Source organism: Trachemys scripta, chromosome 1 (genome assembly GCF_013100865.1).
Source record: "Trachemys scripta elegans isolate TJP31775 chromosome 1, CAS_Tse_1.0, whole genome shotgun sequence".
In the NCBI taxonomy this organism is placed as follows: domain Eukaryota; kingdom Metazoa; phylum Chordata; order Testudines; family Emydidae; genus Trachemys; species Trachemys scripta.
The window spans coordinates 288309684-288333890 of record NC_048298.1 but is presented as its reverse complement, the minus strand read 5'-3'; the positions used below and the strand labels follow the sequence as shown (position 1 = coordinate 288333890).

The 24207-nt window shown below is 43.7% G+C and overlaps 1 protein-coding gene across 5 annotated transcripts in view; it reads left to right on the top strand.

Moving 5' to 3' along the window:
- Positions 1-24207, top strand: part of ESD (esterase D) — a 34447-nt gene that overhangs the window by 772 nt on the left and 9468 nt on the right. For 2 of the 5 annotated variants that reach the window (XM_034758487.1, XM_034758488.1), the window contains exons 2-5: positions 10244-10283; positions 11649-11724; positions 13922-14010; positions 17319-17417. In XM_034758487.1, the coding sequence (XP_034614378.1) occupies positions 10244-10283; positions 11649-11724; positions 13922-14010; positions 17319-17417 (304 nt within the window). Of the gene's footprint in view, positions 1-10243; positions 10284-11648; positions 11725-13921; positions 14011-17318; positions 17418-24207 lie in introns of those variants that run through there. The other 3 variants (XM_034758492.1, XM_034758490.1, XM_034758491.1) reach the window with 2 other exon arrangements.

Genomic DNA, 24207 nt, shown 5'->3' with positions numbered 1-24207 from the left:
GCAAGTCTCCCTGTTCCCACAAGGACCTCCTCAGAGGGGACCTGGGCATCATTATAGACAGCGCCATATATATCCATACCTCTGCTCAATGGACATCTGCAGTCAGATAGCAAACAAGATGTTCTGATGTGATGGAGAATAATACAAAGAATATGATAATGTCCATATATCAACCCATGGTGTGGTCTGTACTGTGTACAGTATTGGTCACCCAGTCTCAAAAGGCTACTGCAGAACTAGAGGGCATTCAGAGAAGCCTGGATCAAGGGCATGGAATATCCCATGTGAAGAGAAACTTTGAAGATTGGATAGTTTATTTGAGAAAGAAGATGTGATAAAACATATTAATTAATTAACAATAAAGAAAAGATAAATGGGGAACTCCTTGGAATTACCTTGTTTGACGCCTGTATTTACAAAAAGTTCCAGTCTGATGATAAAGGAAATTAACAGAGCGTCAAGGAAATCTTCTGTGCAATAGTTCTCATGGTAGAGACAAATACAATTCCTCTCAAGTATAGGGAATAATCACCCATGCACTTTGAGCTTCTTTGCTTCAACACTTAGGCCTGGTCTACACTAGGCGTTTATGTCGAAGTTAGCGCCGTTACATCGAATTAACCCTGCACCCGTCCACACCGCGAAGGTATTTAGTTCGACATAGAGGTCTCTTTAATTCGACTTCTGTACTCCTCCCCGACGAGGGGAGTAGCGCTAAATTCGACATGGCCATGTCGAATTAGGCTAGGTGTGGATGGAAATCGACGCTAATAGCTCCAGGAGCTATCCCACAGTGCACCACTCTGTTGACGCTCTGGACAGCAGTAAGAGCTCGGATGTTCTGAACTGCCACACAGGAAAAGCCCCGGGAAAATTTGAATTTGAATTCCTTTTCCTGTCTGGCCAGTTTGAATCTCATTTCCTGTCTGGACATCGTGGCGAGCTCAGCAGCACTGGCAACGATGCAGAGCTCTCCAGCACTGATGGCAGTGCAATCTCAGAATAGAAAGAGGGCCCCAGCATGGACTGATCGGGAAGTCTTGGATCTCATCGCTGTGTGGGGCGATGAGTCCGTGCTTTCCGAGCTGCGATCCAAAAGACGGAATGCAAAGATCTATGAGAAGATCTCTAAAGACATGGCAGAGAGAGGATACAGCCGGGATGTAACGCAGTGCCGCGTGAAAATCAAGGAGCTGAGGCAAGGCTACCAGAAGACCAAAGAGGCAAACGGACGCTCCGGATCCCATCCCCAGACATCCCGTTTCTACGAGGCACTGCATTCCATCCTCGGTGCGGCCGCCACCACTACCCCACCACTGACTGTGGACTCTGAGGATGGGATAGTGTCCACGGCCGGATCCTCGGACATGTTAGCGGACGGGGAAGATGAGGAAGGAGATGAGGAGGACGAGGCAGTCGACAGCGCTCACAACGCTGATTTCCCCGACAGCCAGGATCTCTTCATCACCCTTACAGAGATCCCCTACCAACCCTCCCCAGCCGTTACCCCGGACACAGAATCTGGTGAAGGATCATCCAGTAAGTGTTGTAAACATCTAAACATTTATTTGTAACAGAACATGATTATTAACAATTTAAAAAATGGGTTTCTCATGATTAGTTTGATTAACTTAACGGTTCAGTCATGGGCAGTGCAACTATTTGAAAAAAATCTAGCAATGTCCGGTTTTGCATGATTGTCCTGCCCAAGCCGCTCTACTGTTTAGTCCCTGCTACTGCAGCTACAGTAAGATGCGGTCTATATGTCCGGGGATGGAGCAGAAATCCTCCTGGGACATCTCAAGGAAGCTCTCCTGCAGGTAATTTGAAATCCGCTGCATTAGGTTCTTGGGGAGAGCGGCCTTATTGGGTCCTCCGTAGTAGGACACGTTGCCGCGCCACGAGACTAGCAAGTACTCTGGAATCATTGCTTGGCACAGCATGGCGGCATACGGCCCTGGTCTTTGAAGGCTTTCCCGGAGCATTCTCTGTCTGTCGCTCTCAGAGATCCTCATGAGGGTGATGTCGCTCATGATGACCTGCTTTGAATGAGGTAGGGGAATGTTAGTGTTGGGACTGCTTTACCGTTCCTTTACAGAACTGTAACCGCTGGTTTGCAGCCACGCGGTGGAGGCGGGAGAGGGTCAGCCGAAAGGGATCGTTCCCGGGGACAGCCGCGAGGGTGTGGGACAGGAGCAGACTTCCTGCTTGCCGGATTGCTGGCAGCAGGGACCGACATTGATTTCAATGTGAAATGAGGCCATTGCTAATATTAAAGTTTTAAGCTGCCACGAATCTACGGCTTACCATGTCTGCGTGCAAGAGCAATTCCGTTGTCCTGACAGGGTTCTCAAAAGTGCTCTGCAAAACCCCAGACACTGAATGCGAAGGCCGAGAATTCGACCTTGTGCTGAGTGCGCATGTGATAGGTGCTGTGCATGGTCCTGTTCACAGAGAAAGACTATGTTCTTTGTTCACAACTACATTTATCTTTCTGAGGAATTCACTCCCTTTTTCCCATTCCCACAGCCCCATCTGCGACTGTCTCACAACCTAGCCTGTCATCACACTCCCAGAGGCTAGGGAGGATTAGGCATAAGAAGAAGAGGACACGGGAGGACATGTTCTCAGAGCTTATAGCCTGCTCCCGAGCCCAGGCAGCACAGCAGACCCAGTGGCGGGAGAACTTGTCCCAAATGCACCAAGCCAACATGGATCGGGAGGAGAGGTGGCGTCAGGAAGACCAGCAGGCGACTCAAACCCTGCTTGGACTACTGAGGGAGCAAACGGACACGCTCCGGCGCCTTGTGGATGTTCTGCAGGAACGGAGGCAGGAGGACAGAGCCCCGCTGCAGTCCATCTCTAACCGCCCTCCCCCGCCACCAAGTCCCATACTCCCTTCACCCAAAGTGCACAGAAGGAGAGGCGGCAGAGTCCCTGCTAACTCTCACTCCACCCCTGCAGAGAGCTCGAGCAGCAGAAGGCTCTCATTCCCCAAAGTTTGACAAGTTCTTTCCTTCCCGCCTGACACAAGCCCCCGTCCAAGTTTCACTTCCCAGTCCCATGTGTAGTTGATAATAAAAAATATGTTTCTGTTAACTACTGTTTCCATCATGTTCTTTTGGAGGAGGGGGGGGAAAGGGGGTTGGTAATTGGACAGGACAGTCACCTTTGGCAGGGTACATAGTAGGGGGCAGGCACAGCAGCAGGGCACATACATAGTGCAGTGATGCAGTGACTACTTACCCTGGTTAGTCTGGGAGGTTCTTTTCATGTTATGTGGTGGGGGGTGGGTTGCTCTGTGACTTTGTGTCAGGGGAGGGCAGTTAGAGATCTTAAGCGGCGGTCCTTAGGCAGGATCACAGAGCCACACAGCAGGGGATCTGTAACCGTCCCACCCCTGCCACAAACTCACATAGACCCCCCATACACACAGTCCGTATCAGGAGGGGTGACAGGCTCCGTTGAAAGAACCATCCCACCGCAGCGGAGCCTGTCAGTCCTTGAGTTTAGAAGCTGCATTCGCGCGACTACACTACACCCGCTCCGCACCACAGTCTGCGTCCCAGTTTTAAAAAATTCCCGCGAAAACAGTATTAAAGAAAACGGTGTGCTTTAACAAAGTAGAACTATTTTTATTTTGAAACGTGTGTTGGAAGTGGGGTGAAGGCTTCTCTGTACACAAAATTAGAAAGTCACAGGTTACCCTGCTCACTCAGGAACTTTGCTTTCAAAGCCTCCCGGATGCACAGCGCTTCCCGCTGGTCTCTTCTAATCGCCCGGCTGTCTGGCTGTGAGTAATCAGCAGCCAGGCTAATTTCCTCAACCTCCCACCCCGCCATAAAGGTCTCCCCCTTGCTCTCACAGAGATTGTGGAGCACACAGCAAGCTGCTATAACAATGGGGATATTGGTTTCGCTGAGATCACAGCGAGTCAGCAAGCTTCTCCATCTCCCCTTGAGACGTCCAAAAGCACACTCCACCACCATTCTGCACTTGCTCAGCCGGTAGTTGAAGAGTTCTTTTTCAGTGTCCAGGGCACCTGTATAGGGCTTCATGAGCCAGGGCATTAGCGGGTAGGCTGGGTCCCCGAGGATGACTATAGGCATCTCCACATCCCCAACAGTTATTTTGTGGTCCGGGAAGTAAATACCTTGCTGCAGCCGTCTAAACAGACCAGAGTTCCTGAAAACACGAGCGTCATGAACCTTGCCCGGCCATCCGACATTGATGTTGGTAAAACGTCCCCTGTGGTCCACCAGTGCTTGCAGCACCATGGAAAAGTAGCCCTTTCTGTTAATGTACTGGCTGGCCTGGTGGTCCGGTGCCAGGATAGGGATGTGAGTTCCATCTATGGCCCCACCGCAGTTTGGGAATCCCATCGCTGCGAAGCCATCTATGATCGCCTCCAAGTTTCCCAGGGTCACTACCTTTGGCAGCAGTACATCAACGATTGCCTTGGCTACTTGCATCACAACAACCCCCACGGTAGATTTGCCCACCCCAAACTGGCTCGCGACTGACCGGTAGCTGTCAGGCGTTGCAAGCTTCCAGAGGGCTATGGCCACTCGCTTCTGGACAGTCAGGGCTGGTCGCATCCGGGTGTCATTGCGCTTCAGGGCAGGGGACAGCAACTCACAAAGTTCAAGGAAAGTTCCCTTCCGCATGCGGAAGTTTCGCAGCCACTGTGATTCATCCCAGACCTGCAGCACTATGCGGTCCCACCACTCAGTGCTTGTTTCCCGTGCCCAGAATCGCCGTTTCACAGCATCAACATGACCCATTGCCACCGTGATGTCCTCGGCGCTGGGTCCCCTGCTTTCTGAGAGGTCTGTGCTACTCTCAGACTTCAGGTCATCACCGCGTTGACGTAGCCTCCTCGCCTGACTTTTCTGCATCTGCCTCAGGGCAACCTGTATGATAAGCTGCGAGGCGTTGAGAGCGGCCACAACTGCAGCGATGGTTGCAGTGGGCTCCATGCTCACAGTGCTGTGGCGTCCGCGCTGTCAATGACTTGAAAAGTGCGCGAAATGATTTCCCGCCGGCGCTTTCAGGGAGGGAGGGAGGGCGGGAGTGATGGACGGATGACGACAGTTACCCAAAAGCACCCTGGCCCCTTTTTTTTTTACCCAGAAGGCATTTGCGGCTCCACCCAGAATTCCAATGGGCGGCGGGGACTCCGGGAACTGTGGGATAGCTGCCCTCAGTGCACCGCTTCCAATGTCGACGCTTTCCCCGTTAGTGTGGACTCACAAAGTCGAATTACTGTCCTTAGTGTGGACACACACGTTCGACTTTGCAATATCGATTCCAAATATTCGATTTAAGTAAAATCGAACTACTCTCGTAGTGTAGACAAGGCCTTAGAAAATTCATTTCTTCCTCTTATCTGACAGCAAGTAATGTTACAGAAGAAACTGCCAGGGCCTAATATGCACCACTGAAGGTTCCTGGCTTCCCTTCCCTTCCATCTCTCCTTCCAGTTGCCAAGTTATTCTCCTTCAGCACTGACAATGCCCCCCCAGCCCCACCCCCCAGCTACTTGAATCTTTACACTGGTTTCCCTCATGTATCAAGTTTTTATCCCTTTAAAATTCTCCATTACTCCAGCGCTGTCTTTCTTCTCCTATACTCCTTATGGTTTGTCCACAATCTAAGCTTTGTTTCCTTCCCCTCTAGTTTTTGTGCCTTCTTTAATTGTACCCTATAATGTCTCTGATTTAACATTTGTCAAGGTCCATCTCTGTCCTCTGAAAACACTTCAGGACCCTCCCCCCATTTCAGAATCAAATACCATCCAAAAATAGTTGTATCTCCCACTGTTAAAACTTAGAGAAGGTAGGCGAGGTAATATCTTTTATTGGATCAACTTCTGTTGGTGAGAGAGACAATCTTTCGAGCTAGACAGCGCTCTTCTTCAGGTCTGACCTGCGTAGCTTGAAAGCTTGTGTTTCTCACCAACCGAAGTTGGTCCAATAAAAGTTATTACCTCACCCACCTTTTCTCTCTAATATTCTGGGACCTACATGACTACAAGAATGGGGCATTACTATTAAAACTATCAGAAGTTAGGTGTAGACAAGCCAGCATTGTACTAACCGGTAAATTCCCCTGCAGCTGTTGAATTGTTTCCTACAATATATTTTCTGCTTTGTTTTGCTTCACTTTTGATTAACTTTTATGCAATGAGATTACTCAGTAGATATATAGAGCTCAGAGGATCAGGAAGAATTGCCTACCAGACTAAAATTGCATTTGCCTCATTGCATGCCATTGGTGATCCTGCTTCTGCAAAAACGTAATCTGTTATATTCCCTTTCCTTTTAGTTGCCTTTTTCAACATATTGAAAACACATTGACGTCACTGAAGATACAACAAAAATGAATTTGGTTTACTGCATATAGTTCTTTTTGACCAAAGTTTTCAAAGCTGGGTGTCGGAATATGAATTTAGGAGCTTAGTTTTAGGCCTTGATTTTTGTTACGTGAATCGGCATTGATATAGTCAAATTCGAATGTGATTATAGAGAAAAGAACTAGACATGACCACAGGGAAATATTAACTTTGTATATATAAAATGAATATAATATAGTGTAAAGATTTGCATAGCTGTGGAATTGTTCTGTTACGAAAATTGATTCTTCTGCAGGATTATATCCTTTTAATTCATCACATTTTGGGCTTGAACAAAAGTTCAGTCAGTAGAACAGGTAAACACAAATACTACCATTTACATTTAACACTGAAATTGGATTAAAAATCTAACAACCCCAAGGCAACAAGAAACATCCATTGTCTCTTTGCTGATAAAAGAATATTTAACTGAAGCTCTTTTAATTTACAGTATACCATACAGGTCTGTCGCATCTTACGCGCATTTAACACGCGCGATTTCAACTTTACGCGGTCGGCAAAAACAAAACAAAAAAAGAGAAAAACAACAATTTTAATACTATACCTGTAGTGCGGGTGATTTCGCCCGCCATTGAACCAGTGGGGTTTTGGTTACACGCGGTTTTCGCTTTACGCACTAACCGTGGAACGGAACCCCCGCGTAAGATGAGGCAGACCTTGGCTTTATTTAGAAGCTCTGACTTAAGTTAAATGTAATAATTTTCTCCTGGTATTTATAGCTTTAAAAAGTTCCTAAAGAAGACAGTTGCATTTGTATTGGCGTTTTCCTGGCTAAATGCAAAACATTTGGTTAGAATTTAAACTTACAGTTTCAGAATGAGCAGAAAAGGAAGGTACTAGGCATCAAAATTAATTGGTGACGTTACTTTCTTAGCAAGTCAGGGATGGGTGGACAAATTTCTGTTATGATGGGGTTTCACAGTAAGATAGAAAACTACATCAGGCTAATATTTTATAACAGTAGAATAGTCCTTTTTAACTTTCTGCAGCTTTTTAAAAGAATTGCACGGTAAACGTATGGCTGGTAGATACATTTATTATTTGTATTGTGTAGTGCTTACGGGTCCTATTCATAGACTGGCCGTCACCTTCAGCCCCCAACTAAAACCTCTCCAGCGCATCATCAAAGATCTACAACCTATCCTAAAAGACGATCCCTCACTCTCACAGATCTTGGGAGAAAGACCTGTCCTCGCTTACAGACAGCCCCCCTACCTGAAGCAAATACTCACCAGCAACCACACACCACTGAACAAAAACACTAACCCACGAACCTATCCTTGCAACAAAGCCCGATGCCAACTCTGTCCACATATCTATTAAAGTGACATCATCATAGGACCTAGTCACATCAGCCACGCCATCAGGGGCTCGTTCACCTGCACATCTACCAATGTGATAGATGCCATCATGTGCCAGCAGTGCCCCTCTGCCATGTACATTGGCCAAACCGGACAGTCTCTAAGCAAAAGAATAAATGGACACAAATCTGACATCAGGAATCATAACATTCAAAAACCAGTAGGAGAACACTTCAATCTCCCTGGCCACTCAGTAACAGACCTAAAGGTGGCAATTTTGCAACAGAAAAGCTTCAAAAACAGACTCCAGCGAGAAACTACTGAACTTGAATTAATATGCAAATTAGACATATCAATTTAGGCTTGAATAGAGACTGATAATGACTGAGCCATTACACACATTGAATCTATTTCCCCATGTTAAGTATTCTCACACCTCTTGTCAAACTGTCTGTAATGGGCTATCTTAATTATCACTACAAAAGTTTTTTCTCTTAATTAATTAGCCTCTTAGAGTTGGTAGGACAACTCCCAACTTTTCATGTTCTCTGTATGTGTATATATATCTCCTCACTATATGTTCCATTCTATGCATCCGATGAAGTGGGCTGTAGCCCACGAAAGCTTATGCTTAAATAAATTTGTTAGTCTCTAAGATGCCACAAGTACTCCTGTTCTTTTTACATCCCCACTGTGCTAGTTGCTGTACAAACATATAAAAAAGACAATCTTTTCCTTCAGAAACTTACAGTCTTCCTATAAGGCAAGAGAGAGTAGATGAATACAGGAAATATAGAACACAAGCAAACCAGTGACAGAACTTGGATTTGAACTAAATTTCCTGGCTCCTCATACTGTGTTTAAACATACAATGCTATCTCCCATTTAAAAAAAAAAAAAAAAAAAAAGATGACAGTTTAGACACATCCCTAGTGAACTGTTACTGTTGCATGATATTTGGCTGTGGTAGCATCCTGAATAATAAAATCCCATTTCCCTTCCCCACTCTTCCAGAGCAGTGTTCCACCTTTTCTGCTCCTCCTACCCTTCTCCCCTTGCTCCCCAAAAAGAGAACATGCAGTTGGTGGGTACCTTACTAAAACTTTGGGAACCACTGTTATAGAGGATATTCCCTATGGTAGCTGAGGGCTGATAGTGAGATTAGTAGATACACCATCTTGACTTATTTAGGAAAAGTGGAGTATGAAGTACAGTAGAAGTACTGGAATGGAACATTAGTTCTCATAATTCTGTCCCCTCTCAGTCTCTGTCTTCTGCTCACATATTCCCTTGTGTTCTGCCCATTTGTCTCTGCTTGTTCCTGGCACAGCCATTCCTCAGTGAGTGCCTGGAATAGTCTCTCGCTATATGCCAAGGAATTACTGGAAAAAACATCTTCAAGTAGTTACACCTCTACCCCGATATAGCGTGGTCCTCAGGAGCCAAAAAATCTTACCGCATTATAGGAGAAACCGCGTTATATTGAACTTGCTTTGATCTGCCGGAGCGTGCAGCCCCCCTCCACCCCCCCGGAGCGCTGCTTTACCGCATTATATCCAAATTCATATTATATCGGGTCGCGTTACATCAGGGTAGAGGGGTACTGAAAACCCAACTGTTCAGTTAAGTGTTTAACATGAAATGGCCATGCTGCATTCTCGGTTTGGTTTTGTCTGGCATTCTTTGCTTGTACCTTTAGATTGTAAACCCTTAGAGGTGGGACCCTGTTATCTTTTTGACACTGACTTATTATTCAATAGTACCATGGGCATTTAAGATGCTGTGTACCAGTCAATGAGGGTTTCTTTTAAAGGGTAGGGTAAAATGAGCATGATGGAGCTATGTATTCTTAGGGCTTTGTAAGAGGCCCTCAGTTCAACCTGAGGTACCAGTTAACTTTTAACTGGTATAAACCAAAACCATGTAGTTATGTTGTACAGCACTGCTCATCTAATGCCTTCCAATCACTTCACAACATTTGATTAAACCTATAAAGCTGGTGTAGAGTCTCAAGCAGAAATCCATGTGATCTAACTGTTTTGTCTTCTCAAAAAAGTTTTAAAGAGGAGAATAAAAAAAAATATTAAGGATATTTTTTGTGTAGAAAAAATTGGCAGGAAGAGAGAAAGTTAAGAGGCAGAGGAAATGCATGAAGGCCACAATGTGAAGTTGGAAGAAGCTACAAATGCATTGGGCTTCTCAGGATGACATCAGCTTAGTAGCAGTGGGATTCTTTATTAGAGAAATGTTGTTTTTGGAGTCCTAGAATGTAGAGAGCGAACCTCTTAGTTCTTCTAGGTCATCTCCCTGTTCACTGCAGGTGTGTTGCTTATTGCAAGTGTTCTGGGTGGGTTTCAGCAGAAATATTTTAATATGTTTGAATGGTATCTACTTTTCCAGATTTCAGAGTAGCAGCCGTGTTTGTCTGTAGCCGCAGAAATTTGTTAGTCTCTAAGGTGCCACAAGTACTCCTGTTCTTTCTACTTTTCCAGAGAAGATTGCAAAAGTATGTTTTTATATTTTTCAGGTTCCTTATTTTTGTATAAAGATTGAGAGAAGTCAACCTGGTAAGATGGAATCCTCTGATATTGTACAGTAAAGCCCTAAAATACAAACTAACGTTAATGTTGACAGCCTAGGAGTAGCAAAAATAATGGTATAATAAGTAGTTTTGAGAATAAACATAAAAAGATTTGGAGCCTTCTAAAGACCTTGCCTTTCAAAGATGCTAAGAGTCTAGTTCACTGCTGTGTTACTCCAGTTTTATGCTAGTGTAATACCATCATAGTCCAGGGAAGTTATACCAGTAACAGAAAAATTGTAGTAATTGAATTAGGGCCCAAATGTATAGTCATGCTCTTATTGTCTTAATATAAAGATATAAGTGTTGGCACCAGTTTCTTCAAGATGCAGATGTCGATAGTTTAAAAGGTTCTATTTATTAGCAAAAGTGAAGGTATTTGGGTAGTAAGTGTTTATTAAGGAGTTAAAATTCCCAAGCACAGAGAATGTGGTGAGAAACCATATACTTCTAGAGTTAATTTATGAACAAAATGAAGGCAAAGGATAGGATAATTTCTGTTCTGTACTGTTCTGTTCCTTGCCAGGCTTGGAAAGTAGTGTTCACAAAGGCAGAATAATACAATGATCCCCAAACTGTAGGATTTAAATGTAAATTCATTTTAAATGTGGAATTTAGGAGTAGAAGCTGGAGAATAAAAGACTATAGATTGCCAGAGGTGGAATGATTTCATAAGACAAAAAGATGTTCAAACCTGTGTACCACAAAAGAACATATGAGGAGGTGTCTTGGTTACTTGATCCCATTCCCTTCACACCATTACTGTTCTCTCCTTTTATTAAAAGTTACCACACACACAAAAAATGTTGGCAAACAGCCACAAATTTGGTACCCTATTATAGACCACAGTTATTAAACCTGAAATTTTCATATAAGGCAACTGAAATTTTGTTTCTGAAACATGGAAAGAATTTGTGTAACTGGAAGGTAACTTATTTGTAAAAGTCAGCTGTACTGTAGTCACCTGAAAAAAATGGGCCATCCTGATTATCACTATAAAAGTTTTTTTTCTTCTGATAATAGCTCACCTTACTCTCGTTATAGTTGGTATGGCAACACCCATTTTCTCATGTTCTCTGTGTATATATTTCTTCCTACTGTATTTTCCACTGCATGCATCCGATGAAGTGGTGTTTTAGCCCACGAAAGTTTATGCTCAAATAAATTTGTTAGTCTCTAAGGTGCCACAAGTACTCCTCGTTCTTTTTGCTGATACAGACTAACATGGCTACCACTCTGAAACCTGCAAAAAATGGCCATTCAAAGTTGTTTTTTGTTTTCTGTTTTTTAAAAACCTGTTGGCTGGAGATACAAATTGATAGTGGTTTTTGTTTTGTTTTGTTTTTAACAGCTGAGATTATGGCACTGAAGCAGATTTCCAGCAACAAATGCTTTGAGGGTTTCCAGAAGGTGTTTGAACATGACAGGTAAACGTTACAAAGGCAACCTAACATTTTAGCACCGGGAGAGCAATGGCAGTATCATATTACTTCCAATATTTCCATAGTCAAAAGAAAGACAAAATATGCATTTCCCTGATACTAATATTAGTGTTTTAGTAGCTTCATTTTTATATTATGTCTTCAGCTTATAAGTTGTTTTATTCTACATTTTTAAACACTTATTACTAAGTTCGGCAGAGGGAAAACATTAATAGTAAATTTACTATGTCCTGAAAATTGGTCTCATCACCTTGGGCTGCTGTATTTGCAATGTGGAGATATAAATATATATTAACTCCATGTGAATGAAGCAGTAAGTGTTTTATTCACATGACCAGAAGCATCAAACAAACTAAAATAGAAGTAGAAACAATCTTTTAGTGAGGAGGAATTACCTATACAACTATATATAAGCATGTAGTTTTCATTTCTGGTCTCTAAAAGACACCCCTTACCCATGAATCAGCAATTCTTTGCTGTGAAGGGGAGAGACTCTGTTAGATAAAGGTCAAACTCCAGTTGCTTATGTAAGTCTTTTCAGCTTGTTTGCTTGTGGCATGAAATAGAGTATAATTCAAATGTATTACAATATTAATTAGGTGCTTGTCCATCTTTTGAATTAGAATATATACACCTCTACCCCGATATAACGCGACTTGATATAACACGAATTCGGATATAACATGGTAAAGCAGCGCTCTGGGGGGCGGGGCTGTGCGCTTCGGTGCATCGGCGTGTCTGGCTCCGACACGCTGCTCTGAGCGGTGTGTTAAGGGTGCTGGGCCAGGGCCGAGGGTTGGATAACAGGCGCAGGGTCTCGGGGGGCAGTCAGGGGACAGGGGGGAGCCACACCCCGAGGATGGGAGCTGCAGTGCAGGGGAACGTCACACGGGCTCCAGCTGGTGCCAAGAAGTTGGGGAAGACTGGTCCACGTGGGGAAGTTGTGGATCCAGGGCAGGGAGAGCTGCCCATCCTAGATGGCGCTGTGCAGGTGCCCCTGTCCCGGCGCTGGAGGGCTCGACACACAGTAGGCTCGGCTGACAGGCTGCGCCCCGCTCGCAGCAGCGTCGGGCGGGCTCTCCGGGGCCATAGCGCCGCACTACCTGCCCGCAGTCAGGCTCCGTGTGCCGCAGCGTCCTCACCAGAGATGGGCTGTGCGGGGCTCTGCGGAGGAGGAGAGATGGGCTGAGCGCGGGCACGCACGGCAGGAGCCGCCCGCCAATGGCTCACCTCCCCCGGCACCACATGGGCACGGGGCGGGGAATAGGCACACGTGGGCACCTCGGGCGAGGCTGCCCGCCCTGCTCCCCCTCGCGGTGGGGGTCGGATAGGGGGCGGGGCTATTTGCTGACTATTAATAATGGAGATGCTCGAGGCCAAAGCAAGTTCAATATAATGCGGTTTCACCTATAACGCGGTAAGATTTTTTGCCTCCCGAGGACTGCGTACTATTGGGGTAGAGGTGTATATTCCTTTATATAGTACTGCTGCTGGAAGATCTTGCATCTAAAGAAAGTAGCTTCTGAAGAAAAAATGCTTTCTATTGGCAGTTTTAACATTGAATAAAAATTGGGCAATTGATTAGTGTATCAGTCTGGGAGACTGAAACAACTTTTGCTTCTATATGTACTGCACTGTAAATTATGTGAGCTATTTGTATGTGTTCTTAAAATATGTCTCTCCAATTTAACAGGCTGGAGTGAGGTTGAACATTGTTAGGTCTTGAATTCCAATGCTAATTTTCAAAATATTCCCTACCAGCCAGACTGTAAGGATTTGGTTTATTTTTCTTTCTTTTTAAAATGTATTTAAAACATAGTAGAAATGCAATCAGTGTTAATAGGCTAATGTTGTTAATTTCACTTGCACTCTTAAAATACTATTATCCATTGAATCAGTAATGGCCTGGTTTAGATATTCTGATTAGTATTCTAGAAATGCATAGATAAACTCTAGATCAGGGATCGGCAACCTTTGGCACGTGGTCCGCCAGGGTGCCAAGCTGGTTTGTTTACCTGTCACCGTTCCAGGCCAATGGGGGCAGCGGGAAGCAGCGGCCAGAACATCCCTCGGCCCGCGCAGGTTAAACCCTGCTCTAGATAGTGCGTGGTTTTTTTTTTTAAATGATTGTCCTGGGCTTGTCTGTTAGATACAGCTAATCAAATGTATTTTGTTGCTACAGTATAGAGTTAAAATGTAAAATGAGGTTTGGAATCTATTTGCCACCAAAAGCAGAAATTGGAAAGTGTCCTGTGCTGTACTGGCTCTCAGGTGAGTAATGTGAACTTTGGTATTTTTAAAAGATATTGTTAGATTAATTTAAGACCCAAAATTTACAGTATGTAAAAAAGGAGATAAATTGATTCCATTAAAGTATGGTTGCCAACTTTCTAATTGCACAAAACTGAACACCCTTGCCCTGCCCCATCCCCGAGGCCGTGCCCCCTGCCCTGGCCCTTCTTTGAGGCCACGCGCCCCCCTCACTCCAGCCCCCTTTCCTCAGTAGCTTGCTCTCCCCCACCATCACTCGCTTTCACTGGGCTGGAGCAGGAGGTTGGAGTGCGGGAGGGGGTTCGGGCTTCAGCTGGGGGTGTGGGCTCTGGGGTGGGGCCGGGGATGAGGGGTTTGGGGTACAGGAGGGGGCTCCAGGCTGGGTCTGAGGGGTTTAGAATGTGGGAAAGAGTGAAGGGTGCAGACTCTGGGAGGGAGTGGGGTTCGATCTCCAGGACAGGGCTCAGGGCTGGGGGTGCTGGGTATGCGCTCTAGGATGGAGTTAAGGTGGGGGAAGGGGTTCCGACCTGGGGCAGGGGTTGGGGTGGAGGAGGTGGTTTGGGGTATGGGCTCTGGCTGGGCGGCGCTTACCTCAGGCAGCTCCCAGTTGCCGGTGCAGCAGGGCTAAGGCCAGGGCCGGTGCTACCATTAAGGTGAACTAGGCGGTTGCCTAGGGCACCAAGATTTGGGGGCGCCAAAAAGCGGTGTCCCCATTTTTTTACAGCGTTTCTCCCCGAGCACGCCGTTGCTGCTCCACTTCTCCCGCCTCCCAGGCTTGCGGCGTCAATCAGCTGTTTGGCGCCACAAGCCTGGGAGGGGAGGAGAATTAGGGCGGGGGCGGCGTGCTCAGGGGGGAGGCGGAGCAGAGGTGAGCTGGGGTGGGGAGCTGCCGCGGGGGGGAGGCGCCTCAGGGCAGAGACGGGAGGAGCTGCCGCGGGGGTGGGGGTGCCTCAGGGCGGAGGGGGCGGCGGGGAGCTGCCGCAGGGCTGGGGAGAGGGGGGCGGAAGGTGGAAGTTTCGCCTAGGGCGCGAAACTTCCTTGCACCGGCTCTGGCTAAAGCAGGTGCCCTGGCTCCGTGCTGCTCCCAGAAGCAGCTGGCATGTCCGGCCCCTGGGTGGAGACACGGGCAGGCGGTTCTGCGTGGTGCGTGCTTCCTATGCCTGCAGGCGTTGCCCCCGCAGCTCTCATTGGCCATGGTTCCCGGCCAATGGGAGCTGTGGAGCCGGCTCTGGGAGTGGGGACAGCGTGCAGAGCTTCCCTGATCGCCCCTGCACCTAGGGGCCGCAGGGAAATGCTGGCAGCTCCCGGGAGCTGTGCAGAGTCAGGGCAGGCAGGGAGCCTGCCTTAGCTCCATTGCGCTGCTGACCACACTTCTAATGTGGTGCTGACCGGAGCTGCCAGGGTCCCTTTTCAACTGGGCATTCCGGTCAAAAACAGGATGCCTGGCAACCCTACATTGAAGACTGCTTTGTTTGGGTTTAAACACTCCCCTGCAATGTGGTATTGTGCTGGCATATGAATCAGCCAGCCTTAGGGGGGGCAGGCTGCCAGATTTATGGCCTTTTTTTTTTTTCTTTTTTTTTTTTTTTTTTCTGTGCTGCTGGAGCAGTGCAGAGAAACTTGAAGGATCTGGCCCTGCACATGCAAAAAAATCTAGAACCTATATATTGTTGGTGGGCCTTTAGCTCATGTGGACTAAATCTTCAAATAGATTTAGGATATTCTGTGTAACTAATAAAAAGCTGTGCCTAAACAGCTTGTGATAAGCTGGTGTTTGCACACTCTATAGATATTTTCCTCTCTGGACCTGTTTCTGGAAGAAAAAATGATCAGAACTAAACAAGTAGGGTGGAATCCACAACGGGGAAAACTGTCCTATTTAAGTAAATGTGCTATATGAAAATTGTTTCATCCTGTATCCATGCTTTAGGATATGGTGCTATTTAGATCTCAGGGACTGGATATACTGTAAAATGTTAATCTTAATGCATGGTGTAACAGTGGAAGAATGACATTCTAGTTCTAAAACAAATTTTAACAGGAACTACCAGTTTGATTGTATTAACAAATCAGACCAAGTTTGAAATATGGATTTTGCCAGAGGTACATTGTGTATATATAAGATATAGAAGAATTTAGTTAAAAAAACAAAACTGAAAACCGAAAACCTTGTCCTAATATATGCTTACCAATTTAAGCAGTAGTTGTTGAAAGCAATGTTTTGCAGCCTATTGTAATTTTACCAGTAGTCTGATATATGTAGCTATGGTAAAGTTTACTTGTGTTACTTTTGATATTTTTCCCCATTACCTTCTTTAACTGTTAATATTTTGTATAAATTATCAAAAAATAGCAAATTTCTATTATTGATGTTTGGCAAAATTAGTAAATGTCTCAATTCAGTGTACAAGCATAAGTCACTAAAATTAGAGGCAGTTACAATTCCATTAAAGCTAGTGGAAGTACAAGGGTAGAATAGGCCAGTAGAGGTGTGATTCTAAGCCCTAACCTGTACTTGACTTCCATTATAATTGAGTGTTGTGCGTGTAGAATGATGACAGATTGCATAAGAGTGTTAACATCTAATATTGGAGCTGTTTGTAGGTTAGAAGAAATTGTCTGAGGAGGTACCACAACTCTTATACAGCACTTACAGTAAAATAACTAATTACAAGCAAGCCGCCTTTGCTAATAAGTCAATCAGTTGAAACTATCTAAAACTCACCACAGGTGAAGGTTAAAACTACAATGTGTAACTCTTCCTACATGGCACTGTGAAGAATCCTTAAAATACTGGTCTACGTTATCATAGACTTGTAATTCGACTTCAGTCTCAAACCTGCTCTGTCATAAGCACAGATTGCTATGGATCCTGAGGTATAGGGATCCACCATGCTTATTATAATTGCTAACTAATGAAATGACTCTTTTTGTCACGTAATATCTTCTCGAATTACATCTTACGCAGTATTTGAGAACTCTGCTTATAGTAAATGAACAAGCACTTGTGTGGCTCTCTGGATGAAACATTCAGTGACCTAATTATGGTCAATACCTAACCATGGACAAAATCCCAAAGATCTTTAAAAGGAATGGTGGTTGATACAAGTGGGAAATGGAAAAGTTAGTACGATCAAATCTTTTTTTCTGTGGAAATGTGAAAATCTAACGGAGTCTGTTTCTATGGACTGTTAGCAATTACATTCATTCTTAAGGCATGAATCCCATTTATTTTTAAACTTCTCTAGTATATGTTGGAAGCTGGAATGCTGTGAGTAGTATATAACCAGTCATATTTTTATCTCTAGGATTAACTTGTACAGAACAGAACTTTATTACCAAATCTGGTTTTCATCAGGCTGCAGCTGAACATGGCCTCATTGTAGTTGCACCAGATACCAGTCCACGTAAGTGTCTTCAGGTTTCATGATGAGCCTTCAGCATATAAATGTTTGCTGCTGCTTATCCCCAAAGAATAGAAGGATTCATGTTACTACTGAATGTATTGGTATAATTGTATCTGAATTTGGAATGTTCCATCTGTAGGTTCTATAGATTATACCAATTTGCTGAATTATGTGTTTAATATATATTAAATGAATTGCAATTTTAGAACTCCACTATTAAAGCCATTTTAATACAAATGCCCTAAAATTAAGATAAGGGGGCAGTTCAGGTCACACACGGGCAATGTAAGACTCTCGTTCCCCTCCATTTTTTTTTTTTTTTTTGGTTCTCCAAAGTCCCTGGCTTACACTCCATGACACACCTTGGTGTATATCGCTGATACTCAGACAGAGGCTCGAGAGCTGCAAGTGGCTCTTTAATGTGTCTCCTGTGTCTCTTTGCAGCACATGATATTAAAACACTGTGTGATTTAATTATTAACTAATCTAAGTTATTTAACCAAGCAGGATGCTTTTACTATGATATTAACCACGTGAGCTGATTTTCAGTGGCACTCACACTGCCCGGGTCCTGGCCACCGATCCGGGGAGCTCTGCATTTTAATTTAATTTTAAATGAAGCTTCTTAAACATTTTAAAAAATTTATTTACTTTACATACAACAATAGTTTAGTTATATATTATAGACTTATAGAAAGAGACCTTCTAAAAATGTTAAAATGTATTACTGTCACGCGAAACCTTAAATTAGAGTGAATAAATGAAGACTCGGCACACCACTTCTGAAACGTTGCCGACCCCTGTATTAACCAATTGTAGTTGATAAAATAATAGGCATTTTGCTGTGAGAATTTATATATAATATAAATAGTAAATGAAACAATGAATTCACAGTACTGTGGCTCTTTTGGGTAGTGCTGATTGCTAATTTGGCTCCTGAATCACAGAGATCTGAGTATCACTGGGATATACTATGCTGGTACCTTACATCATCCATGGAACCCCGTTGGAACATGGAGCTAGTGTTTTGTTTTTACTGTGTTGCATGATTTTTCAGAGCCTTTTACTATTTACTGTACTCAGTACTTATAAAGCTAAAACAACAGTTTAAAAAAAGCACACACATCTCTTCCCCAGTGCAGAAGAAGTCTGGCTCCGGTAGGGTTCCTTGGCTGGTGTAATGTTCCCTGTATAAGGCATTGATTAGTATAGAAATTGGGGAACCTGAAAAGAGGGAATTCTGTACCCACCTTTCTCACAGTTCCCTGGAGAGTTCTGTAAATTATTACACTACAGCTTTCTGAATGCTCTTGGTATTTTCTGCTTCAGTGGTACTTATGCTATACATATTGGAGGAGCCTTTCTGATATTTTCCAGTATTTGATGGCATCGAATCTCAACAAAAATGCTTGATTTAATTCCCTCAAAACAACTTCCTAACAAGTTCCTTCCACAAATTATTCGTCATGGCTAGGTATTCCAGTTCCCTGGACATAGAATGTAAGATCATTGAATATTTGAGAGCCCTTGATCACAACAATGATTTAAGGACAGAATTTCAACTTTCTGAAAGTTCTATGCTTTAATCTCTTTTTTGTACTAAGAAAAATTACTGCAAAATATTTTATTGAACTGCTAGGGGAGCAACATATAGTCTTCCATATTTTGTCCTGGGACCTGATGTCTTCCTGTGTTTAGTGCATTTTTAATTAATATGCAGAAAGTATATTGAAACAAGCATTATTGTAACATGCATTCATAGCTATTATGTACTGCAGAGTAGGGATGGTCAAATCTTCATTATGTCATTCAGATAACATCAGATTAAGGGTTTTGGGCTGTAACTGCCCTTGGGTGCTTAGACTTGCTTTTGTGCTACCTCTGGCCATTTGCTCTTTGCATGCCTGTTCATTGATAGGATCATACGTTCTCTTTTGCACTAACCTCTTAGCCTGTCTCTTGCCTTTGTAACTTGCCATAACTGGAATAAATCAAAGCAGATGACTGCAAGCTCTGCTGTGTTAATGGATTTTCTAGTGCATCTCTGATGTCCATTGTGTTCCAGACAGCCTCAGTTCTCTGTTCACAGGGCCCAAATCTCTAACATCTTTAAGTTATCTGGAACATTGAGTTTGCAGCAGATTAAATGTAATCACATATTAAAGTAAGTGTTCCGAACATAGCGTGGAGAAAATATTTAGAGCGGTGTTTGCATGTGCAGGTGTCTGTAAGTACATGCCCAGTAGAAACTCTCCTGGAAACACAACATGTGGGAAGCAAAGAGACTTAGCAGTATTAGACACTTATCACTTCTACTGTGGTAGTGTCTAAGAAATGGAGTTAGGAGTCAGGGCCCTGTTCTTCCAAGCACTATACAAACATAATCAAGACAGTCTCTGCCCTAGAGAGCTCATTATCTAAGATTTGGACAAAATCCAACAGCTGAATAAACTTAGAAGCCAAGAAGAGAGGGAGAATCAAGTTATAGCAGTGTGATGGTGCAGCTTACCTTTTTGTCATCAGATTTGTCCAGTCCCTCAATTTCCCCTCTTGGTGGTTTAGCCCTCCAGCTGAATGAAAAACTCTTTCATGGTAAACAGAAATAAACAGGAAAACATAAAACGGTTTTAAAGCCTCTTCATGAGGATATAAGTGAACATTTCTTCCCTTTATTGCAGGCATTTGCCCCTCTTCATGGAATGTCCCAAACATTTGTTCATCTCCATTGAGGCTTCTTCCCAGGCTGCTTTTCCACCTTTTTTCCTTAATCCCCTTTCCTTTATCAAGATTATCATGCTTGTCCTTCCCTAATTTCTTCCTTAACAGAAAGATTCACAGTAAGTTCTACCATCTGTCTCAGACAGAGGCAACCAACCCTTTTATACCCAACATACTTGATTTCAGCCTACAGTTCCCGTGATTCCTGGGCTACAAGTTCCAGAATCCCTCAGTTTTTGGCAGAGTCTGTGTCACAGGAGTGAGCTAAACTTTGATCCTCTTAAAAGCCCCAGGCTCAGCCTGTGAAAAGCAGTAAGGTGTGTACTCCTAAATTGTTCTAACAGTTGTGTCAAATTAGGTAAAAGTTTGTGATTTAATATGGCAGCAAAAAAATCCCTTGTAATTCTGGTATTAGTAAACAGGGGCATGTTAGCAAGGAAGAAAGTAATGGTCCTTGTGCTAGTGGCACCTTAAATACTACGTTCAGTTCTCAGCGGCCCAAATTTGATGATGAATCTTGGTCACATGCCACCTGGAGGCACATTGCGCATATGCTAAGAAGAAGAGTTCTGGGACCCGCTATTAAGAAAGTAAGAACGGCCATACTGGGTCAGACCAAAGGTCCATCTAGCCCAGTAGCCTGTCATCCGACAGTGTCCAATATCAGGTGCCCCAGAGGGAATGAACAGAGCAGGTAATCACCAAGTGATCCATCCCTTGTCGCCCACTCCCAGCTTCTGGCAAACAGAGGCTAGGGACACCATCCCTGTCCATCCTGGCTAATAGCCATTGATGGACCTATCCTCCATGAACTTATCTAGTTCTTTCTTGAATACTGTTTTAGTCTTGGCCTTCACAACATCCTCTGGCAAGGAGTTCCAAAGGTTGGCTGTGCGTTGTGTGAAAAAATACTTCCTTTTGTTTGTTTTAAACCTGTTGCCTATTAATTTCATTGGGTGACCCCTAGTTCTTGTGTTATGAAAAGGAGTAAATAACACTTCCTTATTTACTTTCTCCACACCAGTCATGATTTGATAGACCTATTACACTGGTCTACAATTTTTGAGAAGTCATCTGCTTCAGAGATAAAATGTGCTATTTATTATGTATTTTGATGTGCTGAATTCTAATATGACAATTAAAACAACTGATTGGCTACTGTTTCTAAGATATTTAAGTTTTTACCTTTTATGTCTATGTATATTGTGTAGATAGTAGAATTTTAATCATAAATTGTAAACCTAGGACTTTTCATGTGTTGATGGTTGCTTTACATGATATTTCACCTGTCCTGTTTATGTAACACTTTAAAAATCAGCAAAAGGGTTATATAAATAAAATTTATTATGAAACAAAAGGCAAAAAACTATTATGTACATAGTTTAGTCCTATTCAGTGTCTACTCGGCGCTTCTTGGCTTGTCTCTTGTATTCATTAAATGGAGCATCTCTTGTCACTGTCCAGCAATAGTCTGCAAGCATTGATGGGCTCCATTTGCCCTGATAGCGTTTCTCCATTGTTGCAATGTCCTGGTGAAATCGCTCGCTCATAACTCACTACTGGTGCTTGTCGCTCACTGCTCCGCAGTTCGGTGGAAAAAAATCTAGATGAGAGTGCAAAAAATGTATCTTTAGTGACATGTTGCAACCAAGGCTTTTGTATGCCTTGAGGAGGTTTTCCACCAACAACCTGTAGTTGTCTGCCTTGTTGTTTCCGAGAAAATTTATTGCCACTAACTGGAAGGCTTTCCATGCCATCTTTTCCTTGCCACGCAGTGCATGGTCAAATGCATCATCTCGAAGAAGTTCACGAGTCTGAGGACCAACAAAGACACCTTTCTTTATCTTAGCTTCACTTAACCTTGGAAATTTTCCACGGAGGTACTTGAAAGCTGCTTGTGTTTTGTCAATGGCCTTGACAAAGTTCTTCATCAGACCCAGCTTGATGTGTAAGGGTGGTAACAAAATCTTCCTTGATTCAACAAGTGGTGGATGCTGAACACTTTTCCTCCCAGGCTCCAATGACTGTCGGAGTGGCCAATCTTTCTTGATGTAGTGGGAATCTCTTGCACGACTATCCCATTCACAGAGAAAACAGCAGTACTTTGTGTATCCAGTTTGCAGACCAAGCAAGAGAGCAACAACCTTCAAATCGCCACAAAGCTGCCACTGATGTTGGTCATAGTTTATGCACATCAAAAGTTGTTTCATGTTGTCATAGGTTTCCTTCATATGGACTGCATGACCAACTGGAATTGATGGCAAAACATTGCCATTATGCAGTAAACCAGCTTTAAGACTCGTCTTCGATGAATCAATGAACAGCCTCCACTCATCTGGATCGTGAACGCTATTGAGGGCTGCCCTCACACCATCGATGTTGTTGCAGGCTACAAGATCACCTTCCATGAAGAAGAATGGGACAAGATCCTTTTGACGGTCACGGAACATGGAAACCCTAACATCACCTGCCAGGAGATTCCACTGCTGTAGTCTGGAGCCCAACAGCTCTGCCTTGCTCTTGGGTAGTTCCAAATCCCTGACAAGGTCATTCAGTTCACCTTGTGTTCTGAGGTGTGGTTCAGAGGATGAGGATGGGAGAAAATGTGGGTCCTGTGACATTGATGGTTCAGGACCAGAAGTTTCATCCTCTTCCTGGTCTGACTCAAGTGAGAATGATTCTGGTGCATCAGGAACCGGCAGTCCTTCTCCGTGGAGTACTGGGCGTATAGCTGATGGAATGTTTGGATAATGCACAGTCCACTTTTTCTTCTTTGACACACCTTTCCAAACTCGAGGCACCATGCAGAAGTAACAATTGCTGGTATGATCTGTTGGCTCTCTCCAAATCATTGGCACTGCAAAAGGCATAGATTTCCTTTTCCTGTTCAACCACTGGTGAAGATTTGTTGCACAAGTGTTGCAGCATATGTGTGGGGCCCACCTCTTGTCCTGATCTCCAATTTGCAGCCAAAATAAAGGTGATAGGCTTTCTTAACCATAGTGGTTATACTGCGCTTTTGTGATGCAAAAGTCACTTCACCACAAACATAGCAGAAGTTATCTGCACTGTTCACACAAGTACGAGGCATCTCTGCTCACTTTGGCTAAACAGAAATGTGTCCTTTTGTAAAATCAAACACTGACAAATAAGAGAGCACGACACTGTATGATTTCTAGAGCCGATATAGGGCAATTTGTTCAGCAGAGTGATGTAAGCTTCGTTATGGTTGCATCATCCATGACTTCTAGGAATAACATGATGCAATTAATATCATGTATGGCACAATACCAGCTTCAGATTGCATCATTCATTGTTTTGCCTAAAAAGCAAGTACTGTCCAAACCCAGTCACAGATTTATTCATAGATTCAGTCAAAGATGTATTGTAGTCATTTCTGGTTTAAATTGAGATCCCTTCCCTTTATAACTCACTTATCCTCCGCCATTCCCAAGTCAAGGGTCGTATATACTGACCCAATAGCATATCTTGAAAACTAGAGCCAATCATCAATTTTAAGCATCATTTTCGTTCTCAGTGACCCAGAATTAGTAAAGTTTGACTACATTTATTTCCAAAGCATTTCGGCTGTAGAGCAGTGTTATATGTCCCCTTAGTCGTCTCTTTTCCCGGTCATATTAATCTCTCCTCATATGGCAGCTGTTCCATACCCCTAATCATTTTTGTTGCCCTTTTCTGAACCTTTTCCAATTCCAATATATCTTTTTTTGAGATGGGGTGACCACATCTACCTGCAGTATTCAAGATGTGAGCATACCATGGATTTATGTAGAGGAAATATGATATTTTCTGTCTTATTATCTAGCCCTTTCTTAATGATTCCCAACATACTGTTCGCTTTTTTGACTGCCGCTGCACATTGAGTGGCTGTTTTCAGAGAACTATCCAGAATGACTGCAAGATCTCTTTCTTGAGTGGTAACCGCTAATTTAGACCCCATTATTTTATATGTCTAGTTGGGATTATGTTTTCCAATGTGCATTACTTTGCATTTATCCACATTGAATTTCACCTGCCATTTTGTTGCCCCATCACCCAGTTTTGAGAGATC